General features: G+C 43.4%; 1 protein-coding gene across 3 annotated transcripts; it reads right to left on the minus strand.

Moving 5' to 3' along the window:
* Positions 1-543: 543 nt before the first annotated feature.
* On the minus strand, positions 544-19,030 carry LOC115472904 (nmrA-like family domain-containing protein 1). Of its 3 annotated transcripts, none has more exons than XM_030207410.1 (6): positions 19,001-19,030; positions 18,253-18,404; positions 16,174-16,440; positions 11,137-11,392; positions 10,254-10,447; positions 544-793 (listed from the first exon to the last, which is right to left on the minus strand). In XM_030207410.1, exons 3-6 carry the CDS (start codon positions 16,435-16,437, stop codon positions 596-598), a joined length of 912 nt encoding a protein of 303 aa, XP_030063270.1. In that variant the 5' UTR covers positions 16,438-16,440; positions 18,253-18,404; positions 19,001-19,030; the 3' UTR covers positions 544-595. The 3 variants fall into 3 exon arrangements, with proteins under 3 accessions (XP_030063270.1, XP_030063267.1, XP_030063268.1); XM_030207407.1 differs by having other exon boundaries at positions 16,174-16,443; XM_030207408.1 differs by lacking the exon at positions 19,001-19,030 and adding an exon at positions 18,763-18,805 and having other exon boundaries at positions 16,174-16,443.
* Positions 19,031-20,571: the final 1,541 nt, after the last annotated feature.

Here is a 20,571-nt window from a genome sequence, read left to right on the forward strand (position 1 = left end):
CTAGAATCATGAGCTGTTTCCCTTTTAAATTGCCTGAAATAAACTATTTGCAGTTTTTGTATTACTAATTTGGCCATATGTCTCTTGGGCACAGCTTGATCTTGGATATTTTAGGAGCACTGGTCTGTACAGCTCTCTTACACAGATTTTCAAAGAGAGAGATCTCCTGAGAGAGAGTTTCTATCTGAAGCATGTGGAGACACCAGGAACCAAGTGCTGGCAGCTAAGGTACATGTACTTGGTTGTCACCTAACAATTACAGCTAAGAAATGCCTTATTTTATTGCATTTGTATCCCACATTTTCCCACCTATTTGCAGGCTCAATGTGGCTTACATAGTTTTGTTAACATTGTCATTCCAGGATATCAGATACAGTTAGTATTGTGCAGAGATTAAGTACGGGAAAAGAGAAGAAGGAAGGGAGTGTAAGCTCTCTTGAGCAGGGACTGTCCTTCCCCATGTTTTAACTTGTACAGTGCTGCGTAACCCTAGTAGCGCTATAGAAATGCTAAGTAGTAGTAGTAGTAGTAGTTAGGGTGGTTATGGAAGGTGGGCCTTGTTGAATACATAACATGAACTCTGTCAGCTAGTCCTCTAGGCATCTTCCAGGGCCCTTCTGAGTTGCTCCTTGTTCTCAGATACCCACATGTGAAATGTCTGTAGTTCTGGACAAAGCTCAGCAGTCATGGCCCTATTCATTCGCTGACTGCCCTTCTTCCAGAACTCAAACATGTTCCCCAGGTCCCGGGCACCTGGTCCTCTGTAAGATCCTACAAAGCTCCGTACAGAGACCTGTTCAAAAAGACAAGAGAAACATTCAGGGAATCCTCAAAGTGCTCCTCATGTCTAGAAACAAATATCCACTAATCTTTTTGAATTACTGGAAGAGTGGGATATCATGTTTTATATTAGACAAGAGAAAGTGAGTCCTGGAGATAGAGTGATGTAGGCAGCTGTTAATGGAGGGGAAGTTGACCCAATAGTTCTTTGTCACTATATAATCAATCTGACCCAGGAGGTACAGAAACAGAGAAAAACAGAAAAATGACGGCAGACAAAAACCATGTGGCCTATCTAGTCTGCCCATCCATACCATCCACTATCCGTTCCTCCTACTTAGAGATCCAATGTACTTGTCCCAAGTTTGCTTGAATTGAGATACAGTTTTTGTCTCCACCACCTCCACAAGGAAGCCATTCCATGAATTCACCACCCTTTCCTTAAAGAAATGTATTTCCTGAGGTTACTTCTGAGTCTATCCCCTTTCACCTTCATCATATGCCTCCTCATTCCAGAGTTTCCTTTCAGTTGAAAGAGACTCGCCTCCTGTGCATTTATGCTACACTAGTAAAAAAAGGCCCGTTTCTGGCTCAAATGAAACGGGCGCTAGCAAGGTTTTTCGTTGAATGTGTATGTCAGAGTGTTTGTGAGAGTGTGTGTATGTGAGAGTGAATGTGCGAGTGTGTGTGTGTGTGTCAGAGAGAGAGAGTGAGTCTGGGTGCGAGTGTGTATGTTAGAATGAGGGTGTGCAAGTGCGTATGTGAGTCACAGTGCGTGTGAGATAGTTTGTGCTTCACACAGATCCAGTGTTTGTGTGTGTCTGAGAGAGTGTGAGAGAGTATGTGTGCAATACACAGAATCTGTGAGACCGAGAGAGTGTGTGAGAGTGGCTGTGGCCCCCCTCCCTCTCTGGTTTCAGGACCCCCTGGCCCCTCCCCCTCTGAGGGTTCTGGGCCGCCCCTCCCCCTTTTAGGTCCGAGGACCCCCCCCCAACCCCCTCTGGTCTCTGGACCCCATTCCACGTCTCCTCTCAGGACCCCGTTCCCCCCCTCTCAGACCCCGTTCCCCGCCTCTTTTTTGTGAGGACCCCGTTTCCCCCGGGTTCAGGACCAGCCCTCCCCCTTTTGGGGGCTGATGGCCCCCATCCCCCTCCCCCTCTGGTCTCAGGACCCCGTTCCATCCCCCCTCTCTTGTGTGATTTCCGCGTTTCCCTCCTCCCCCCTGCTGAAGCTGGCTTGTGAAGTTATTGTACAGTTTTTGTTTGTAGAACACCTACTGTTGGGGTTTTTTTAACGTGATCTTCTGCGTTGGTGAAGATCGTACAGCATGATTCAGATTAGCATCTCCAGTAAGAGATGGTGCTGATGTGCAAGAGCTGTGGAGCTTGATGATTAGAAGCTGCAATAAGCTCGATTTTTGACTTTTGACATTTCAGCTTCCCCTGTTTTAAGACTGTGTTTTAGCTGTGCGCAACCTTTCCTCTGATTCGGGTCTGGGTATTACCTGTTCGTGATGGTTTGCTTGATTATAGGAAGGGGGTGGGGGAGTCCATTCTCTCCGCTTTTAGTCTCCAGGACTCCGCCCTTGTCTGGTTTCTCCTGGGCCCCTCCGCTAGCCTCTCCTTGATCCTCCCCTCGGTCTCCTTGGCTTTTTGTCAGGCATGTCTACGGCATACTTGGGGGGGGGGGGGTGGAGGGGTTAGCGCTTGCGACCCTGGGGGTCGGAGTGTTGCGAGGCGAAGGGCTGAAGCTGTGCACTGTCGCTGGTTTGGGGGAGGGGCCAGCAGTAGCTGCACAGTGTTTCCAGTGAGAGGGGGGTTGGTGAGGGTGTTGATGTTGGTGGTGGGGGGTGGTCGATGTGCCTCAGGGCGGGGGAGGGGGTGTTTGATGTGGCAGTGATCCTGCTCTCTCCCCTGCCCCCCCCCCCCACAATCATTCCTCTCAATTGGGTCTGGGAAGTACCTGTTCACGATGGTTTCCATGATTATAGGAAAGGGGGTGGGGGAGTCCATTCTCTCTGCCTTTAGTCGCCTGGACACTGCCCTTCTCTGGTTTCTCCCTAGCTGCCTTCTTCAGCTAGGCTCTCCTAGCTCCATCCCTTGGTCTCCATGGTGGTGTATATCGATGTCTGTGACTGTCCCGCCCTCGCCTCAGACGTGTTGACGTAGAGGGTGGAGCGATGCGCTTAGTTCAGTGCTATTGCTCTGCCCTGTTCGTCATCACGTTTGACACGAGGGCGGGGCAATCTCTCATGGGCAAATTGTGGTTTCACCACCATGCATTTAGAACGTTGGGGCTTGTGGAGGCTTCATAGAACGTTGGAGGTGCGTTTTATATAGAGAGATAGGTATTTAAACTTCTCTATCCTATCTCCCCTCTCTTGCCTTTCCTTCAAAGTACACATATTGAGATCTTGAAGTCTGTCCCCATACACTTCATGACAAAGACCACTGACCATTTTAGTAGCCGTCCTCTGGACCGACTCCATCCTGTTTATATCTTTTTGAAGGTGCAGTCTCCAGAATTGTAAACGATATTCTAAATGAGGTCTCACCAGAGTCTTATACAGGGACATCATTACCTCCTTTTTCCTACTGGCCATTCCTCTTCCTATGTACCCAAGCATACTAGCTTTCGCACCATCACCTTTTCTATCTGTTTGGCCACCTTAATATCATCACATACAATCACACCCAAGTCACGCACAAAAGTTCTTCACCCCTAAACTATACTGTTCCCTTGGGTTTTTGCAGCCCAAATGCATGACACTGCATTCTTAGCATTAAATTTTAGCTGCCAAATTCTGGACCATTCTTCAATCTTCGCTAGTTCTTTCCCCATGTTATCCACACCATCAGGGGTGTTTACCCTGTTGCAGATTTTGATATCAACCGCAAAGAGGTAAACCTTACCAGACAGCCCTTCAGCATGAGACATTTTGCTTCTTTAGCTAGATCTATGATATTTCTCCTAAAAATAATGGGAGTATTTTTCAAACAGTTTATGTAGATACAAACTATATGGACTATTTTAAAATGCATATGAAAATTTCTGTAAAAGGTAGGAATTACTAGGTTATACCAAATGTCCACTGAGTCCAGCATACAGTATCAGGCAGTGACCACTTAAGATGACAAGTACATGGTAGGATCCCATGGAGTAGATCCATTCTTTATGGTTGACACTCAATAAGTGGTGGTTTATGAACTTTCCTCCAGAAACTTTTTAAAGCCCAACTGTGCTAACTGCCTTGACCACATCTTATGGCAACAAATTCTACAACCTAACTGTGAGCTAAGTGAAAAAATATTTTCTCAAATTTTGTCATAATTTAACAGAATGTCACATTGTTTTAGGACTGATGAAAAGGTAAACAGCTGTTCCTTATTACTGTTCAATCCCACTCAAGATTTTGTTAGATTATTGACATATCCCTTAGTTTATTCTTTTCTTCAAGCGGAAGAACTGTAACAATTTTGACTCATCTGCCCAGAAAATGTTAGTCCAGAAGTCTGTGGATCTTCCAGATGCTCTGATGAACCTGAGGTGAGCAGCAGTGTTCTTTTTAGAGAGTAATGCTTTCTTCTTAAATTTCTCCCATGAACACAATTCCTATTCCAGTTTTTTTCTGGTAGGTGACTCAGGAACCTTCACATGAGCTTCAACAAGAGAGGCCTGAAGGTCATGTGAAAGGTTCTGATTCACCCCTCAAGAAAAATTGGAATAGGAATTGTGTTAATGGGAGAAATGTAAGAAGAAAGCATTGCTCTTGAAAAAGAACATTGCTGCTCACCTCAGGTCTATCAAAGAGCATCTGGAAGACCCACAGACTTCTGGAATAATGTTTTCTGGATAGAAGAGTCAAAATTACTACTACTACTACTTATCAGTTCTAAATCGTTACAGTTGATCTTTGGTTTTCCCTTGGAGTTATCTTAGCAAGGCACTTATTCCTGGGTAGAGTCATTGTCATCTTCAGCCTTTTTTGTTTGTTGACTATCTGACAGTGGATGGATGGAGCCCCAGATATTTAGAAATGGTCTTATAACCCAAATAGATGAGCATCGACTACTCTTTTTCACAGATCTTCTGAAATTTCTTTTGAACATGTCATGTTAAGTTCCTGTTAAACTTTATGTTTCAATCATTTTTATTCAAAACTTAAGAAGAAAAGTTAACATCATCATGTATGAACGTCTGATATTTCCCCCCATGTGGCTAAACTAACACATAGTACTTCTACCCCAACAAATAGAACTTAACCTTCCCTCCCACCCCACCCCTTTTTTCCTTGCTATGGCATCAAATGAACATAATAACGCAGGGTACATGGCAATATCTAGAAGTTTAACAGTCTACTCCTGGTCCTGTTAAACTTTATGGTGAAGACCAAAATCAAAACCTTTTGGACCTTTGTATAAGATGGTATACCTAAACTCTGTCACCTAAGCTCACTCCACAGGGTGGCTTACTTGTTATCCAATTATTTAAGCACTTGGTTCTAATTAGCCAATGAACAGTGCAAAGAAAATTAAAGATTCACTTAATATTTCACACATTGATTTCCTACATTGTGCCTCAAGAAATATGGAAAAGACTGGTTTCAATTAAACAAGGTTATCATTGTAAGAACTTTCAATTCTCATTAGTACTCTTGGGGTTCACAAACTGTTTCTCAATACTCTAGGTCAGGAGTGGGCAACCTAGGTCCTTGAGGGCCACAACCCAGTCGGATTTTCAGGATTTCCCCAGTGAATATGCATGAAATCTATTTGTATAGAATGGAGGCAATGCATGCAAATGGATCTCATGCACATTCATTAGGGAAATCCTGAAAGTCTGACTGGGTTGTGGCCCTCAAGGACAGAGGTTGCCCACCCCTAGTTCTAGGCTTCAGATCTGAAGTGTCATCTTGAATATTCACATAAAAAGGGATATCTTCTAGATGTTTTTCATGCTCATCTGTCGAACAAACGGTATCAGAGCTAGTCATGAATGGAGATTTTTCCAGGACCAGCAGAGCTGCCGGACTTAGCTGGGTCATCATTTACTTTGGGGCTGGTGCAGTAAGCTGCACTACACATTAGCACAGTGGTTTATTCCCTGATTTTCCTCTGCTAATCTTACACCTCATGCAGGAAGAAACATCAGTGCAGGAAAATCAGCATAAAACCACTGTGTGAAAGGGTAATACAGTGGCCATGCAAAATACATGCAAACTGCCACTTAAAAAATTGCTTCTAATGTAAAATATTATGCTTAAGCAGGTCTTTAGTCTTTTCTTATTGCTGAAGCGCAGGAGCAGAGGGTGATCTGAGGTGAAGTGCAGTACTTTAGCTCAGATCACTGAACATCACCAAAAGCTCCTGAATCCCTCAGCCCACATTAAGGCTCATTGTAAGGTTGCCAACTGAATCTAGATTCGCCCAACAGGGTTTATCTGGTCCTGGGTTTATCCCATTGCGTACAGGGGTCTTATAGTCTTGCATTTCATAGGGAATGCAATGAGGAAAAGTCCCTGCATGCACTGGGATAAACCCAGGACTGGATTAACCCTATTGGACAAATCTTGATCCAGTTGGCAACCCTACAATTGGTGGCCCAAGTGGGCCCCCACAGACCCCCACCTCCTAGTCTCATAAATAAATCTGGTGGCCCAAGTGGGCCCCCTCGGACTTTTACCTTCCTGACCTCACAAATATTCCTGTGGCCCAAGTGGGTCCCCTCACCTCCTGACCCTACAAATGACACTGATGCATAGCATGGGGTCAGGTGCCACCACTGTTCAGGTGGCTATGTAGAGGAAGGAGTGAGTGGGCATCGCTCCTGCCTCCCAATTTAAAGACAAAGATAGGGTCAGGGAGCCCACTTGGGCCATGGGGTTTGTGGGATTAGGGGTGTCCTGTGGGGCCCACAGGCCACAAAGACAATTTGTGGGGTTGGGAGGTGGGGAGGGGAGGGCGTCTGTGTGGCTCACTTGGATTCCTAATGTGGTTTCTTTTAGGGCAATGTCTCCAAATGGGTTCATTTCGCATATACCATGACAGTAATGAGCTTCACTCCTAAACTAGGGTATGTGGAGTGTGATCTTAGTCTCTCAAATTCTGCTAACACTTGCTGTAGTAATTGCATCATGCCAAAGACAGCTTCATCCTGAAATTCATAAGATGTAACATGTATAGGCAACTTATCAAAGTGTGCTTGAAAATTCCTTGTAATCAAGCCTGTAGCAACCAACACATTGAAGAATATTTCTGTATCATTCTGTCACATTTTCATGGTCCCTGACTGCATTGCTTGGTATTTAAAGATCCCTTTCTGCAGTCATTGTAAGAATAATCATTTGGCACTGACATCTCTATTATCAATGCTGTTTTCATGTTTTTATGCTTTTGTGTTTGGGGGTGGGGAGAGTTAGGATGGAGGCAAAGTGAGCAGCTAAGGAGTTAGAGTCCGGCCTGTGCTTTATTGCCCTTCCTGTCAGTGAAGGAGCCTATTCCCAATCACGCACACCTGGAAGGGAAATTCTTAGTCATGATGCAACAAATGACTGTAACTTACTGCTAAGGTGTGCACTATTTTTTTTTCTGAGAGAGTACATATTTTAATGCAGCACTAAGTTGCATTCTGTTTGCTTACAGCCTTGGGGAACAACAATTATGCATTATGCTTGTGGTAATGTACTGCTCAAATGCGAGGTAACTGCTTTGGCCCTTATGTCAAAGGGATTTCATTATATGAGGAAATCACTGTAAAATTGGTTTGGATATATTTACCACCAGAGGGCACTCTGATTCTATTCTTTTTTTTTTTTTTTTAAGTTCAACAATGTTATTCTACTCTTGTACCCCACACAGCTCTCAGGAACAGCTTGCGTTCCCTGCACACTCTCTGGAGCAGCCTTTGTCCCCTATACATTCTATCTCAGGAAAAAATAAAATAGAAAGAATAAGAGGTCCTTACGAAAACAAAACACAAAGAGTAGGTAAGGACCAATGGACTTCCAATAAAAGAGAATGAGGATCCCAAAACTGAAAATACATAAACATTTATTGAGAGGCCAATATAAATAAGACTCAACACAGAGCCGTGTTTCAGCCATACAATGCCTGCTTCTGTAAGCCTCTGTAAACGCACTTACTTTTCCTATCCAACCTTTACAATAGCACCGATGGAGTTTTTAGTTCTCCGAACTCAGTTACATATGGGAGTTTTGAGGCTTACAGTCTGCATTTGATTTTGAGAGTACAGTGCCTGTTAGACACATTGGATCCTGAAGCAGGTATTGTATTGCTGAAACATGGCTCCATTGAGTTTTCTACCCTGGGCGGGTTGCCCATGTGCCCCTGGTGCATCACCCCCCCCCCCCCCTCAAAGCACATCACCTGATCTTTCCTCCTAGAAAGGGGGTGCAAGGAGCAGGCACGCAACTGTTGGCTCTGCCGGTCCCATGCCCTGGAACAGAGGGGGCAGGCCGGGGACCAGCAGAGCTGACAGCTGCGCACCTGCTCCGTGCACCCCCTTGCTGACTACACCCAGCCCCACCGCCACGCTCTCGGTATGCTACTGCTTCAGTACATCTATTGAGGAAAACTGAACTAGCCAAATTACTGCAGATCACTAAATGGAAAACTCCTGCTAAAAGAATACCTGGTATTGGTCATATACACAGAACACAGATACCAAATGCAAAATAACTGACCACAAACTAAAAATACAGTAGAAATGTGTAGACAGAAATTAAAATGAAACCCCAAGAAGCCAGACCTTAAAGGTAACACAAGAGAAATAGAAGGAAATACATTTCCCCCTGTGCTGTGCAAAATATAAAGATAGCAGATGTCATATTAGGTGGGTGCAACCAAAGCAATTGCTCTTGACTCCCTGGCCACAGAGAGCCCCACGCTTGCCTGAACCTGAAGAAGACAGAACTTGGTAGTGGGCTTTGAGGTTTCTTCCCAAATTTCTGCCCTGAGCTTTACCTATGTCTAACACCAGCTCTGATAGTGGTGTATTCCAAAAACTGATAAATTCTAATCAATAAATAGAAAATTAAATTATTTTCTACCTTTCTTGTCAGGCCATTTTATTTTTAATTGTATTGGTCCCACTCTCAGGGTTCTGCTTTCCTCTGTTTTAACTCTTGTCAGTGTCTCCTGTCTAGTTGACATGTCTTCTATCTCTGTCTCTCTTCCCTTCCCTCTCCCCCTCTCTACCCTCCATCCCTACAGTCCAGCATCTCTCTCTTGCTTTTATCCTCCCTGCATAGTCCTGCATCTCCCCCTCCCTCCCTCCCTTTCTGGTTCCCTCATGGTAGCCCAGCATCTCTTCTGTCCCCCTCTCTGCAGAAGTCCAGAACCTGTTCCTCTCCATCTGCCTCCCATGGCTCCAGCACCTCTTCCTCTCCTCCACACCCTGCAAGTGTAGTGTCTCCCCTCATCCCCCCCTAGTCCAGCACCTCTCCCTCTTCTGCCTGCAGTCCCCCCCATGCAAATCCAGTCCCTCTCTTTCTTCCTCAGTTTCCCCACCTTTGAACTTTTCTTCTTTGTTGGCAGTGACTGAAGAGGGAAGGGAAGAGTGGAAAATGCTGCAAACTTCAGAGAAACAACACAAAAGAAAAAAAGGCGACAGTCAGCAATAGGGCTGGGGAGGATTCACTGAATCCTTTGAAGGCCCTGATTGCAGGCCACTGATATCAAGGATGGTCTGCTGCTATTTCTTGTCATGCAGTAACAAGTTTTGTGAAATCACTTACAGTTCTGAACACTCATTCTCTGGCAGTTTATTTTGGGTCACAAGTTAAGGCAAATATTTTTATTGTGTTTTTCTATTTATTTGTACCAGTTATTTAAAATAATGAACTTTCTATTTTAAAGGGTCTAGTCTGGAAGCTACCTTTAAGGTGCTAACTTTTCTCATTTACTGACAGTTTTTCTTTTAGAGGATGGAGAGGAAGAAAACATTATTCTTGTCTGGAATTCTGTGAGATTACTAAGAAGGTAAGACCATTCTAGGGCTACACCATTTCTCCTTACTTTGATCTCTGATCACTCCGCTAGAGTTCATCTTTCCAGTGATAGCTCTTCACAGCATATATTAAATCTACCGCTTCCACTTTCTACATTTCTCCTTTTTCTTTACCTCCTCCACTGCCAGCTTCTGACTCTGTTCCTTCCATCCAACAAGGAATCTCTACCATTATTACTGGGTTGGTCAATCTTGTGTCATTATAATCTTATATACTGAGACTCATGTTTAATTGATCTTGTGGTCTACAGAACTAATGCTGATTCCTTCTGTACTGTTACTAGCAATTTGATGTGATTGTACTGTATATTTCATACGGTATCATTGCTGTCCTCCTTGTCTACATCAATAAAAACAAATTTCAAAAAGAAGAGACTTCTGTGCACTCTCTGATATTTCAGCTGCCTCTCTTCATGTGGCTGTCAGCACTTAGACATCGCCCTTACCCTGGCATCCTGGAACTGTTTTGGATGCAACAGTTGTGATAAGGTTGCAGCATATTCATGGAGAAGCAGTCGGTCTGCAGAGAGGGAACAGCTTTTTCCAATCCAGCAATGTGGATTCTTCAGTACCGATGCCACTATTGAGCCTATTTGTGCCAAGCTAATCCCATCCAAGGCTGTGTCACCCATTGGCAGAGCTGCAGGAAAAAGTGTGAAAAACATCAATGGGCCAGTAAGCACATGAACAAAGTGAAATTCATCCCTGTTATTGCACTCAGCATGTAGCAGAATAAAATCTGATGTCTTCAGTGAGATTCTGTACAACACTAATTACTAATGAGGCACTCTGGTCATATACCAGCCATACAATTCTAAGACACCGCAATTAAATCAACAGCCATGGGTGGGTTAGGGTGACTACACAGACTCAGACCCTCCCTATCATAAGTTTTAGAAGGTAATACAAGAAGGAGGAATTACTTGGGGTGGCATATTTTGGATTTTGTTGTAGAGGGACTGGTAGAGGATTGGGGGGAAATAGAAGTTCAAGGGGAAGGAGTTGTTTATATGGATGGGGGGGGGGGTTAGTGATGGTAATAAGTGCAGACACAAGGTTGTGTTAGCTAAATAATGTCTTTGATACATCACTTATATTGATCAGGATGTTTGCTACACTTATTTTGACTTATTAAGGGGATTTGGGGGGACGGGGTGGGGGAAATTAAAAGTTTGACGAAGGATGATCTTATTTGTGTATATTATGCTTGTATTGAGTTTTATCACATTGTATCATTAGACATTTGATAGCATGTATTTTTGTGATTTCTCATCAATAAAAACATGATAAACCTAAATCAACAGCCGTATTTCCCCGCTGCTTTCTTACCTAATTTATAAACATCATGGCCAGCTGCAATTGGCTTAAAGGTGTAAAGGAAATTCTCAAAGTAGAAGGGAGAAATGATCTCTGTCTTAGGCAGCTTGATCTCTGTCATGTAGTCATTGATACTAGCCTTGGCATCCATGTGCCTGGCTGGAAACCCATATTTTCTGTGCACATGGTGTTGCCCCAGGAATATCACATGTCCAACATTTTGCTTCTTGCATGAATCTGCCAGCCAGTAGCCTTGCCAAATTTCTCTCTGAAGAAAACACAACAGTTCTGATGAGCTTTAGACCTGTCTGTGCCTCCTTGCGGAGTTGTACTTTCATGTTAATATTCAGATGGATAAATAGCTGAATATTTTTTTGTGATCTACCAATTTTGGTTATCTAGCTTTCACCTCATATCTAGACTTCCTGGCCATTCAGTTAGCTGGAATAATTTTTAGGAAGCTGACACTTCTTCCCCTATTTTATTCTTGTTAAGACACCAATCACTACTACTACTATTTAGCATTTCTATAGCGCTACAAGGCATATGCAGCGCTGCACAAACATAGAAGAAAGACAGTCCCTGCTCAAAGAGCTTACAATCTAATAGACAAAAAATAAATAAAGTAAGCAAATCAAATCAATTAATGTGAACGGGAAGGAAGAGAGGAGGGTAGGTGGAGGCGAGTGGTTACAAGTGGTTACGAGTCAAAAGCAATGTTAAAGAGGTGGGCTTTCAGTCTAGATTTAAAGGTGGCCAAGGATGGGGCAAGACGTAGGGGCTCAGGAAGTTTATTCCAGGCGTAGGGTGCAGCGAGACAGAAGGCGCGAAGTCTGGAGTTGGCAGTAGTGGAGAAGGGAACAGATAAGAAGGATTTATCCATTGAGCGGAGTGCACGGGAAGGGGTGTAGGGAAGGACGAGTGTGGAGAGATACTGGGGAGCAGCAGAGTGAATACATTTATAGGTTAGTAGAAGAAGTTTGAACAGGATGCGAAAATGGATAGGGAGCCAGTGAAGGGTCTTGAGGAGAGGGGTAGTATGAGTAAAGCGACCCTGGCGGAAGATGAGACGGGCAGCAGAGTTTTGAACCGACTGGAGAGGGGAGAGGTGACTAAGTGGGAGGCCAGCAAGAAGCAGATTGCAGTAGTCTAAACGAGAGGTGACAAGGGTGTGGATGAGGGTTTTGGTAGAGTGCTCGGAAAGAAAGGGGCGGATTTTACGGATGTTGTAAAGAAAGAAACGACAGGTCTTGGCGGTCTGCTGGATATGAGCAGAGAAGGAGAGAGAAGAGTCAAAGATGACCCCAAGGTTTCGAGCTGAGGAGACAGGGAGAATGAGAGAACCATCAACAGAAATAGAAAATGGGGGGAGCGGGGAGGTGGGTTTGGGGGGGAAAATGAGAAGCTCGGTTTTGGTCATATTTAATTTCAGGTGGCATTGAGACATCCAGGCAGCAATGTCAGACAAGCACGCTGAAACTTTGGTTTGGATGCAAGGTGAGATATCAGGGGTAGAAAGGTAGATTTGGGAGTCATCAGCATAGAGATGGTAGGAAAAGCCATGGGATGAGATTAATGAACCAAGGGAAGAAGTGTAGATAGAAAAGAGGAGGGGACCAAGAACAGAACCCTGAGGTACGCCGACAGGCAGAGGGATAGAAGTAGAAGAGGATCCACCAGAGTGAACACTAAAGGTGCGGAGGGAGAGGTAGGAAGAGAACCAGGAAAGGACAGAGCCCTGGAATCCAAGTGAGGACAGGGTATCGAGAAGTATGCTGTGATCGACAGTGTCAAAAGCAGCGGAAAGATCAAGAAGAATGAGGATGGAATACTGACCTCTGGATTTAGCCAGTAATAGGTCATTGGAGACTTTAGTAAGCGTAGTTTCGGTTGAGTGGAGAGGGTGAAAACCAGATTGTAATGGGTCAAGAATAGCATGTGAGGAGAGAAAATCAAGGCAGCGGCGGTGAACAGCACGCTCAAGTAATTTGGAGAGAAAAGGAAGGAGGGAGATGGGTCGGTAATTAGAGGGACAAGTAGGGTCAAGTGAAGGCTTCTTAAGGAGAGGTGTGACCACAGCATGTTTAAAGGCAGCAGGGACAGTCGCAGTGGAAAGTGAGAGGTTGAGAATGTGACAGATAAAAGGAATAAGAGTAGGAGAGATGGCATTAAGAAGGTGGGTGGGAATGGGATCAGAGGAACAGGTGGTACATTTTGAGGAAGAAAGGAGAAGTGTAGTTTCCTCAATAGTAACTTCAGGAAAGGAGGAAAGGGAATGAGGGGAAGGAGAGAGAGGGGAACGGACTAGTGGAGGGAGAGCTGGTGAGGTAGAGAAAGCAAGGTTTATCTTTTGAACCTTGTTGTGAAAGAATTCAGCAAGGGTCTGAGGAGATAATGAAGGGGGAGTTGGGGGAGGGGGCACCTTGAGGAGAGAGTTCAATCACTGGGGAAGTTGCAGGTCAGGAGTTAGGAAGATTGATAAAGTAGTATAAGAGTGCAGAGTTGAGTTGTAGAGAGTGCTGGGTAACAGGACCAAGGTATGTTGTTAAAGCTGTGTGGAAGCACAGAGCTGAGATAGCAGAGGGTGTTGGTGGTTAATGCTGTGGTGAAGTGAGAGTGATCAGGAACTGAGATACACTGGCAGTGCTTTAAAAGGACCCTGTAATATGTTAGCAGATAGCAGTGGTATTGCAGTTTGAAATGGTGTGTGGGCTCTATACTGGAGCAGCATGGGGTGCTGGCAGTCAGGACAAAGTTACCTTGGCAGAGAAGTATGAGGAACGCTTGCTCAGTGTGTGTTCACATTATGCCATACTTTTGTTTACATACGAAAGAACAAACTGGTTAAAAAATAGAAAACAGAGAGTAGGGTTAAATGGTCAGATGTCTAAATGGAGGAAGGTGAATAGTCTAATAACATAAGGATCTGTACTGGGACCCCCGGAATGGCCACCCTCAATAGGTGGCAGTAAGGACTCCCTGCTGCATGGCCATGTGGTAAGAGTTTTCTTACTGCATTGGCATGTTTGTCTGGAGGCTTTTTACCCGCTGCAGTAAAAAGGGCCCTGGCGTGCGGGAAAAACGGCTCCTGCTGCTAGCACAGGGCCCTTTTTCCCACAGCTTGGTAAAAGGACCCCTAAATTAGTTAATGAGCTATCAAGTATGACTTAATGGGCCTTAACAATCAATAATTGCACTTGCCACTAATTTAGATTTGCAGCAGGTTTAGACAAGTTACTGGAGAACAAGCCCATAAACCATTATTAGTTATAAAGACTTGATTTTCCCTGGGAATCTATTCTTTGGGATCCTACATATGACATGGATTTGCCACTGTTGGAGACACGATGCTAAACTTGATGGACCTTTGGTCCAACCCAATGTGGCACTTCTGTGTTTTTATGTAACTTGAGGAAGACATTTGACCCAAGAATTGTAAAAATGGGTTCAGCAAATGAACTAAACATATGATAACCTGAAAATGTGTTTGCAGTAGGTTGAGTAGTTCAAGAGATAATGCATACATATGTGACCCAGTTGTCACTAACAGCCTATAGCTAACAGCGCAGGTTCTAACATTACAGAGGTAGAATTGCCCTATAAGCAGCATGAATGGATAATTTCCTAGAGTTTTCTAGCTGGATACCCGTGATATGTGTTTAGGAGCTAGGTGGGTTTTCTTAGTTTATGTAAGGCCCCAGTTTTGGAAGAAATTTGTCTTTTCTCTCTATCTTTTCTGCCAGCCACCATAAAACAGTTCCAAGGCTTGTTAAAGCAGGGCCCTAAGCACCACCCAGGTCTCTGAGTCAAAGAAAAAGCAATGCCCCTAAACCAGAGCAGGGTGCTAAATCTCAGTCTGAGCTTTGACCAGGCAAGAAAGCTGTCTATGAAGGGGTTACCCTGTTGAACTTGCAGAGGGAAGGGACCAGGAACCAGGGACTACCCAGAGAAGATTCCAGAGGGGAGAAAAACCTGTGGAGTATGCTTGGACTGAGGGGCTCAAAACAAGGAACTAGAGAAAGGAAGGCTTTCCCCAAGATAAGACTCATGTCTAGCTGATAGGTGAGATCCATGTGGAGCTAACACAGCAGTGGGTAGGGAAGAGTAGTGTCCTCCCCATGTTAAGAGAAATGCTGTGAGGACAGCTCATGAGAGCACATGTGAGAGATGAAGATATTCTAAAGGGGAAAAGAGGATAATGATGACCTTTAGATGGACTTGAATATTTTTTCAAATGTCTTCCTAGAAGGGAGCAGAGGAGTAGCCAAATGGTAACAGCAGCAGGCTGAGAACCAGGTTAAAGTCCCATAACAGTATCATGTCCCCTTGGGTAAGTTGTATAACCTTTGATGCCTCAGGAGAAAGCAATGGTAAACCACTCCTATATCATGCCAAGAAAACCACAAGGGGAGGAGGTGTCAACTCTGACTCAAGAGCACATCTGGATCTGGATCTTCCTAGAAAGTACTGTACCCAACTACTGACGTTCCTAAAGTTTCATTGATATACTGCATCACTATGTGCTGTAGACTTATATATGGTCAATGATAATACAAAAAGTGGGAGGACGACCAAGGATCCCAAAGACTGAGAAGATGTATAATAAAAGAGAAGTTTATTGTGATATAAAGACTTATATATGGTCAGCATAGCCCTCACAGAGGAGTGGAGAGAAGAGGAAAGTGAGAACTTAGATTGCTTGATTAGGATACTGGAATGAAGACTGAGTAGGTAGTGTAGATCCTTAGAGAAAAGTCTACCTTCAATACCCTTGGGATTCAAAAATATAAAGCTTTTCTGCAGCCCTATGGACCTGCCTCTGTGAACACCAATTTTCAGCAAAATTCCTACGTTTTCTGGGACAATGTTATTTTAAGTTCTAGCTTTTAGATATATTTGCATATCCTGAAAATGTTGTTGCTGTGGCTTTCATGGTTTGGGAAATAATCTCTGCTCAAACAGAATGAAAACAGAAACACTTTTGAGGTATTTTGCTGAAAGGGTGAAAACGTAGTGAAGGTATCTGCTCTCCTAGACAGTGTTTCTCACCTTCAAGGGATCTGGGTCCTGGAAGTCAGTGGTAGTGATGACGACACATTTTTGAGCTACACTGAGGGCTGCTTCCAGGCTTGAGAGGTTCCTGGGGTCTTGCAGGATGGTGTCTGCACCAGCTGTTTGTAGCTGGACAGCATCAGGACCAGAGAGGTCTTTCAGAGCAGCTGTCAGTTTGAATCCTCCATCCTGCAGCAGCGCTGTGGCCACACTTCTCCCTTCTCTACTGTCTGCTTCAGTCACTACAACAGTCTCCTGCATTACCTGCTGGTCATAAAAGGAGTTTTTATAACAGTTGGACAAGGCTTAACAGTTGGGCAGACCAGTTACTTGTCTAGGGTATCAGATTTTGGAGGGGGCGGGAGGTGGTGTAGAGGGCAGGCAGCAAAGAGCAAAGCAAAATAATTGGTTCCGACAGCCACACAAGCTCCAAGCATCATCAGTGCATACTTGTAGCCACAAGGAAGGTGGAAAATATTCAAAAAGATATTTGGGAATTGCTCTTTTATATATATTTAATATTTAAAAAGTATGATGTTCAAAGTATTGATCTGTTAATTGACGGAGGGAAGGGCAAGGCTGAAGGTTTACTTAGGGTGCTAAAGAAACTTACACAAATTCTGCGTTTGGATTAGAGCAGTGTTAGTGCAGTACAGAGCTGCATCCAGGGAGTGCCACTCTCACTCTCCATGTTACACAGTTCCAGGCTGGAGATTCTGGGCCAGTCCTGGTTTGGCACTTACATTCCATAGCAGTGTGGGATTAAAGTCCCTCTTGGGCAGACTGGATGGACCGTTCAGGTCTTTATCTGCCGTCATTTACTATGTTACCATGTTACTATATGTTACTATGACCCTGCCCATTGAAATCAGTGCTGCAAGTTCCATAATGCACCAGGATGGGGTGGTTAGAAATCCAGGACTGGCCCAAAATCTCCAGCCTGGAAATGGGTAACTTGGCACCTCTGCACTCTGGCACTAGTGAGGCTTTGGTATTAGTGTAGTGCCAATGCCTTCCTCTCTGTCAGTGTGCTTTCTGAGCATAAAGAGAGGGATTCAGATCCAGCTCCTGTGCTGCTACTCCCAGCTCCACAGTCTCACACACATATTATTGTTGGACACAAGAGGAGACGCTCTTTATCCCCTCCTAGGAATCTTTTTTCATAATGGCATTACGAAATCATTCTGGAAAATACACTTTTGGTCAACTGTTAGACAATGTGAACACTTTATATAAAAGATTCAAAAGGCAGGTTCATATAAACTGTGTGAACCCTGGTGAATAAACTATGATTATCTAAGTAATACATCAAATTACAATCATTACATAGCAGGTCAAATTACCAGATAATTATCTTTTAAATATCAGTTCCCACTTTAAATGAATAATTTTATCTACATGGCTCTTTTTTCTATTTCTGTTTTAGTCTGAAGTTAAAAACATGATTAAAACTCCTCAGTCTCTGAGCAAGCTATTGTGTTTCCCTGCAGCCACCCGGCAGTCGCAGGCACTAACACTGCACACTCCTGCAATGCATTCTCAGAAGAGAAACTTTTGGCACTCAGGGGTGATTTCTATGTTTCTATATTCTATATAGAAACACCCTGCCATGTTCAAGTGTACAGCGCTGCGTACGTCTAGTAGTGCTATAGAAATGATAAGTAGTAGTAGTAGTAGTAAATAACCAGACTTTGACAGCAAGTCTAAAAGTTAAATAGCTATCATTCTAGTTTCTTTTGGGAGGGAAGCTTGGGGAAGTTAGGGCTTTTTTTTTATTTTTATTTTTTTTATTTGGCTCATACTACTCTTTCAGTAGTAGATAACTTTTATCAGACCAGCTTAAAAGTCTCCAAAGGTGATGTCGAAACTCCCGCACTTACCACTTTGACAGAACTCTTCCTTTGGCCCAGTAAAAGGTATCATGGCTCACACATTCAGTTCTCTCCAAGACCAGCATGGCCAATACTTCTGCACACTTCACGTGCAACCAGAGAGGGCAAAAATCCATTTGAAAGCTTACCTCAGGGCAGAAGGGACAATAAAAAAGAGACGATGAACTGAATAAAGTGGGCTTACCACTGGTTCCCCCCGGGTGAGCTTGAATCTGTCAGATATCCAAAGTTAAGCAGGTCCTGGCCTTGAAAGATCACCCAGGAATCCCAGATGCTGTGGGCTGGAAGAAGGCAGTGGTAGACCAATGCAGTGTCCTGCCAAGAATGTTCTGCAACCTGTGATCACCAAATGTATGAAAAAAAAATGGATAAGTTACTTACCACCACCTCCCATTGTAAGATCATAAATGCAGGATACATCAAATATTTAAATTTAATAGACTGCTTATCTCAAAAAAAGACTGCAAAGCACTTTACTAAATTAAAACAAAAGCTAAAACATCATAAACAGATACACTACAACATCAAAATCATATCACCTTAAGCAGGCATAAACAAAAACATTTTACATTATGTACAAAAAGAGCGAGGATCCTCACCAACTTAATATCTAACAGTGATTTGTTCCAGAGAACTGAGGTGACACAGAAAATGCTCAATATCTAGTACTAACTACTGTATAGCAAAGCCTTACAAAAAGAGAGAGAAAATGCATCTAAACTGATGGTTTTGTAAAGAAGGACAGAGCCAATGAACTGAAAAGAAAACACATCTGAAATGACAGTGTTGTAAAGAAGAACAAAGACAATAAACTCAAACTGAAAACACAAAGTAAGAATTGTGGCTTGGATGTCTGCAGATTTCTGGGATAAGCACATGACCAGGGTCATTCTGTTCTGTCTCTCTACTCCACTCATAACTCAAGTTCTCACCCTGTCTGCCAGAAATCAGCAGCTCCTTCCTTCTCCTGTGCAGGTCCCATACTCTGTTTGTTCTCTCTGTTTCCTACAGTTACTATAGTGACCCGGCCAAGCTGCCACTTCTGGCTGGAAGGGATAATTCCTAAACCAATATTGAAGAGAGGGCTTGGGATACCAATATTTATTTATTCATTGATATTGATTTCTTACCCTGCCATGTAGGTCAAGGCAAAGTATGGAATAAATAAAATTTCATTAATAAAATAATATATAAATATTCATGAAAGAAAAAAGAGATTAAACAGTAGAAATGAAACCCCTCCCAATATTCAACCCGCGGTGGTCAGTGTTTTAAGTACTGGCTGCTGCCAACTTTTTATGTCTAGATATTCAGTGCCAGGCTATGCCTGGACACTTTAACCAAAAACATTCCACAGCTATAAAAAAAAATGTATATTTTCCAAGTGCAAAGGAAGTATATCATAAACATTTGTAAATGTACATACAAGGCAAGAGTCAGAGACCAGAATGCCTAACAAAAAATTTGGGGGGTTCCCTGAAGAAGCTAATGATGAAACACAGTCTGTGTAAGGATCCTTCAGTTTGTTTGAAAGATAAATGCTCCCATATATATACATTGCTTGTTGAAGTGTTCAAAAATTTTTAAACTTATTTTTTTGATGATATTTACACTTGGAAGGAATACATCATCACACTGGGGTTTGAGTGGTGACAATAAATAAAATTAAGAACTTCCAAGTTTAGGGTCAGTGAACCCCTGCTGGTCTCTTTGGCATTCTGAGCACATTTAAACATTTTTATGATATATTTCCTTTGTACTTGTAAAATATAAATGTTTTTGCAGCTGTGCTTTTTTTTTGGTTATGTTAAGTTTCTTACCCTTCAGCATTTTTTTCATATAAATATCCCTAAATTGTTACATTTTGGGAGTGCCTGGATACCGGAACTGAATATCTGGATATACAGTGGCTGCCAGCACTTATCTGGGTACCGTTGGTATTCAGACCAGCACCCAGATAAAGTGAGTCAGCCTTTCTGCTGTCCTAACTTTATCCAGATAGTTACCCAGTTAGTGGACTGAATATTGTCACTAACCAGGTAACTCCTTGCTCTACCTGGTGGGGTGGTCAATGGTAGTTTTCAGTGGCATTATGGGCCAGATTCTGTAAATGGAGAGAATGACCACAAGACGTGGAGGAATGCTCTATCCCTACGATCGTGGCATGCACAGACCAAAGAGTCAGATGGGTTGGCTCTTCCAAAAGACAGAAGGCAGAAGCAGATAATTGTTACGTGTGATCTTTTATTGAAAATACACCAAAAGACTTGACACAGTGACTGTGTTTCAGCACATGGGCGCCTGCCTCAGGAGTCTCAAGCCCGGGTGCTGACAAACAGAAACATCCTTAGATCTTTCAGCACAGGAAGAGGTCACTACTACAAACTGGGAATAGTCCCGCCAAGCTGCCTCACTGTCCTGAACCATAAACACTCTGTGTTAAAGAACAAGAGAGACCCAGGGAGACAGCTTGGCGAGGATATTCCCAGTTTGTAGTACTGAC

Source organism: Microcaecilia unicolor, chromosome 6 (assembly GCF_901765095.1).
Source record: "Microcaecilia unicolor chromosome 6, aMicUni1.1, whole genome shotgun sequence".
In the NCBI taxonomy this organism is placed as follows: domain Eukaryota; kingdom Metazoa; phylum Chordata; class Amphibia; order Gymnophiona; family Siphonopidae; genus Microcaecilia; species Microcaecilia unicolor.

Excerpts from the sequence above, each read along its gene's own strand:
- LOC115472904 (XM_030207410.1), bottom strand. The coding sequence starts at position 16,437 with ATGCAGGAGACTGTTGTAGTGACTGAAGCAGACAGTAGAGAAGGGAGA. Across the intron at positions 11,393-16,173 it reads AGGACCCAGATCCCTTGAAG|AGAGAAATTTGGCAAGGCTA; the intron begins GTGAGAAACACT and ends TGTTTTCTTCAG. Across the intron at positions 10,448-11,136 it reads CCATGATGTTTATAAATTAG|CTCTGCCAATGGGTGACACA; the intron begins GTAAGAAAGCAG and ends TTTTTCCTGCAG.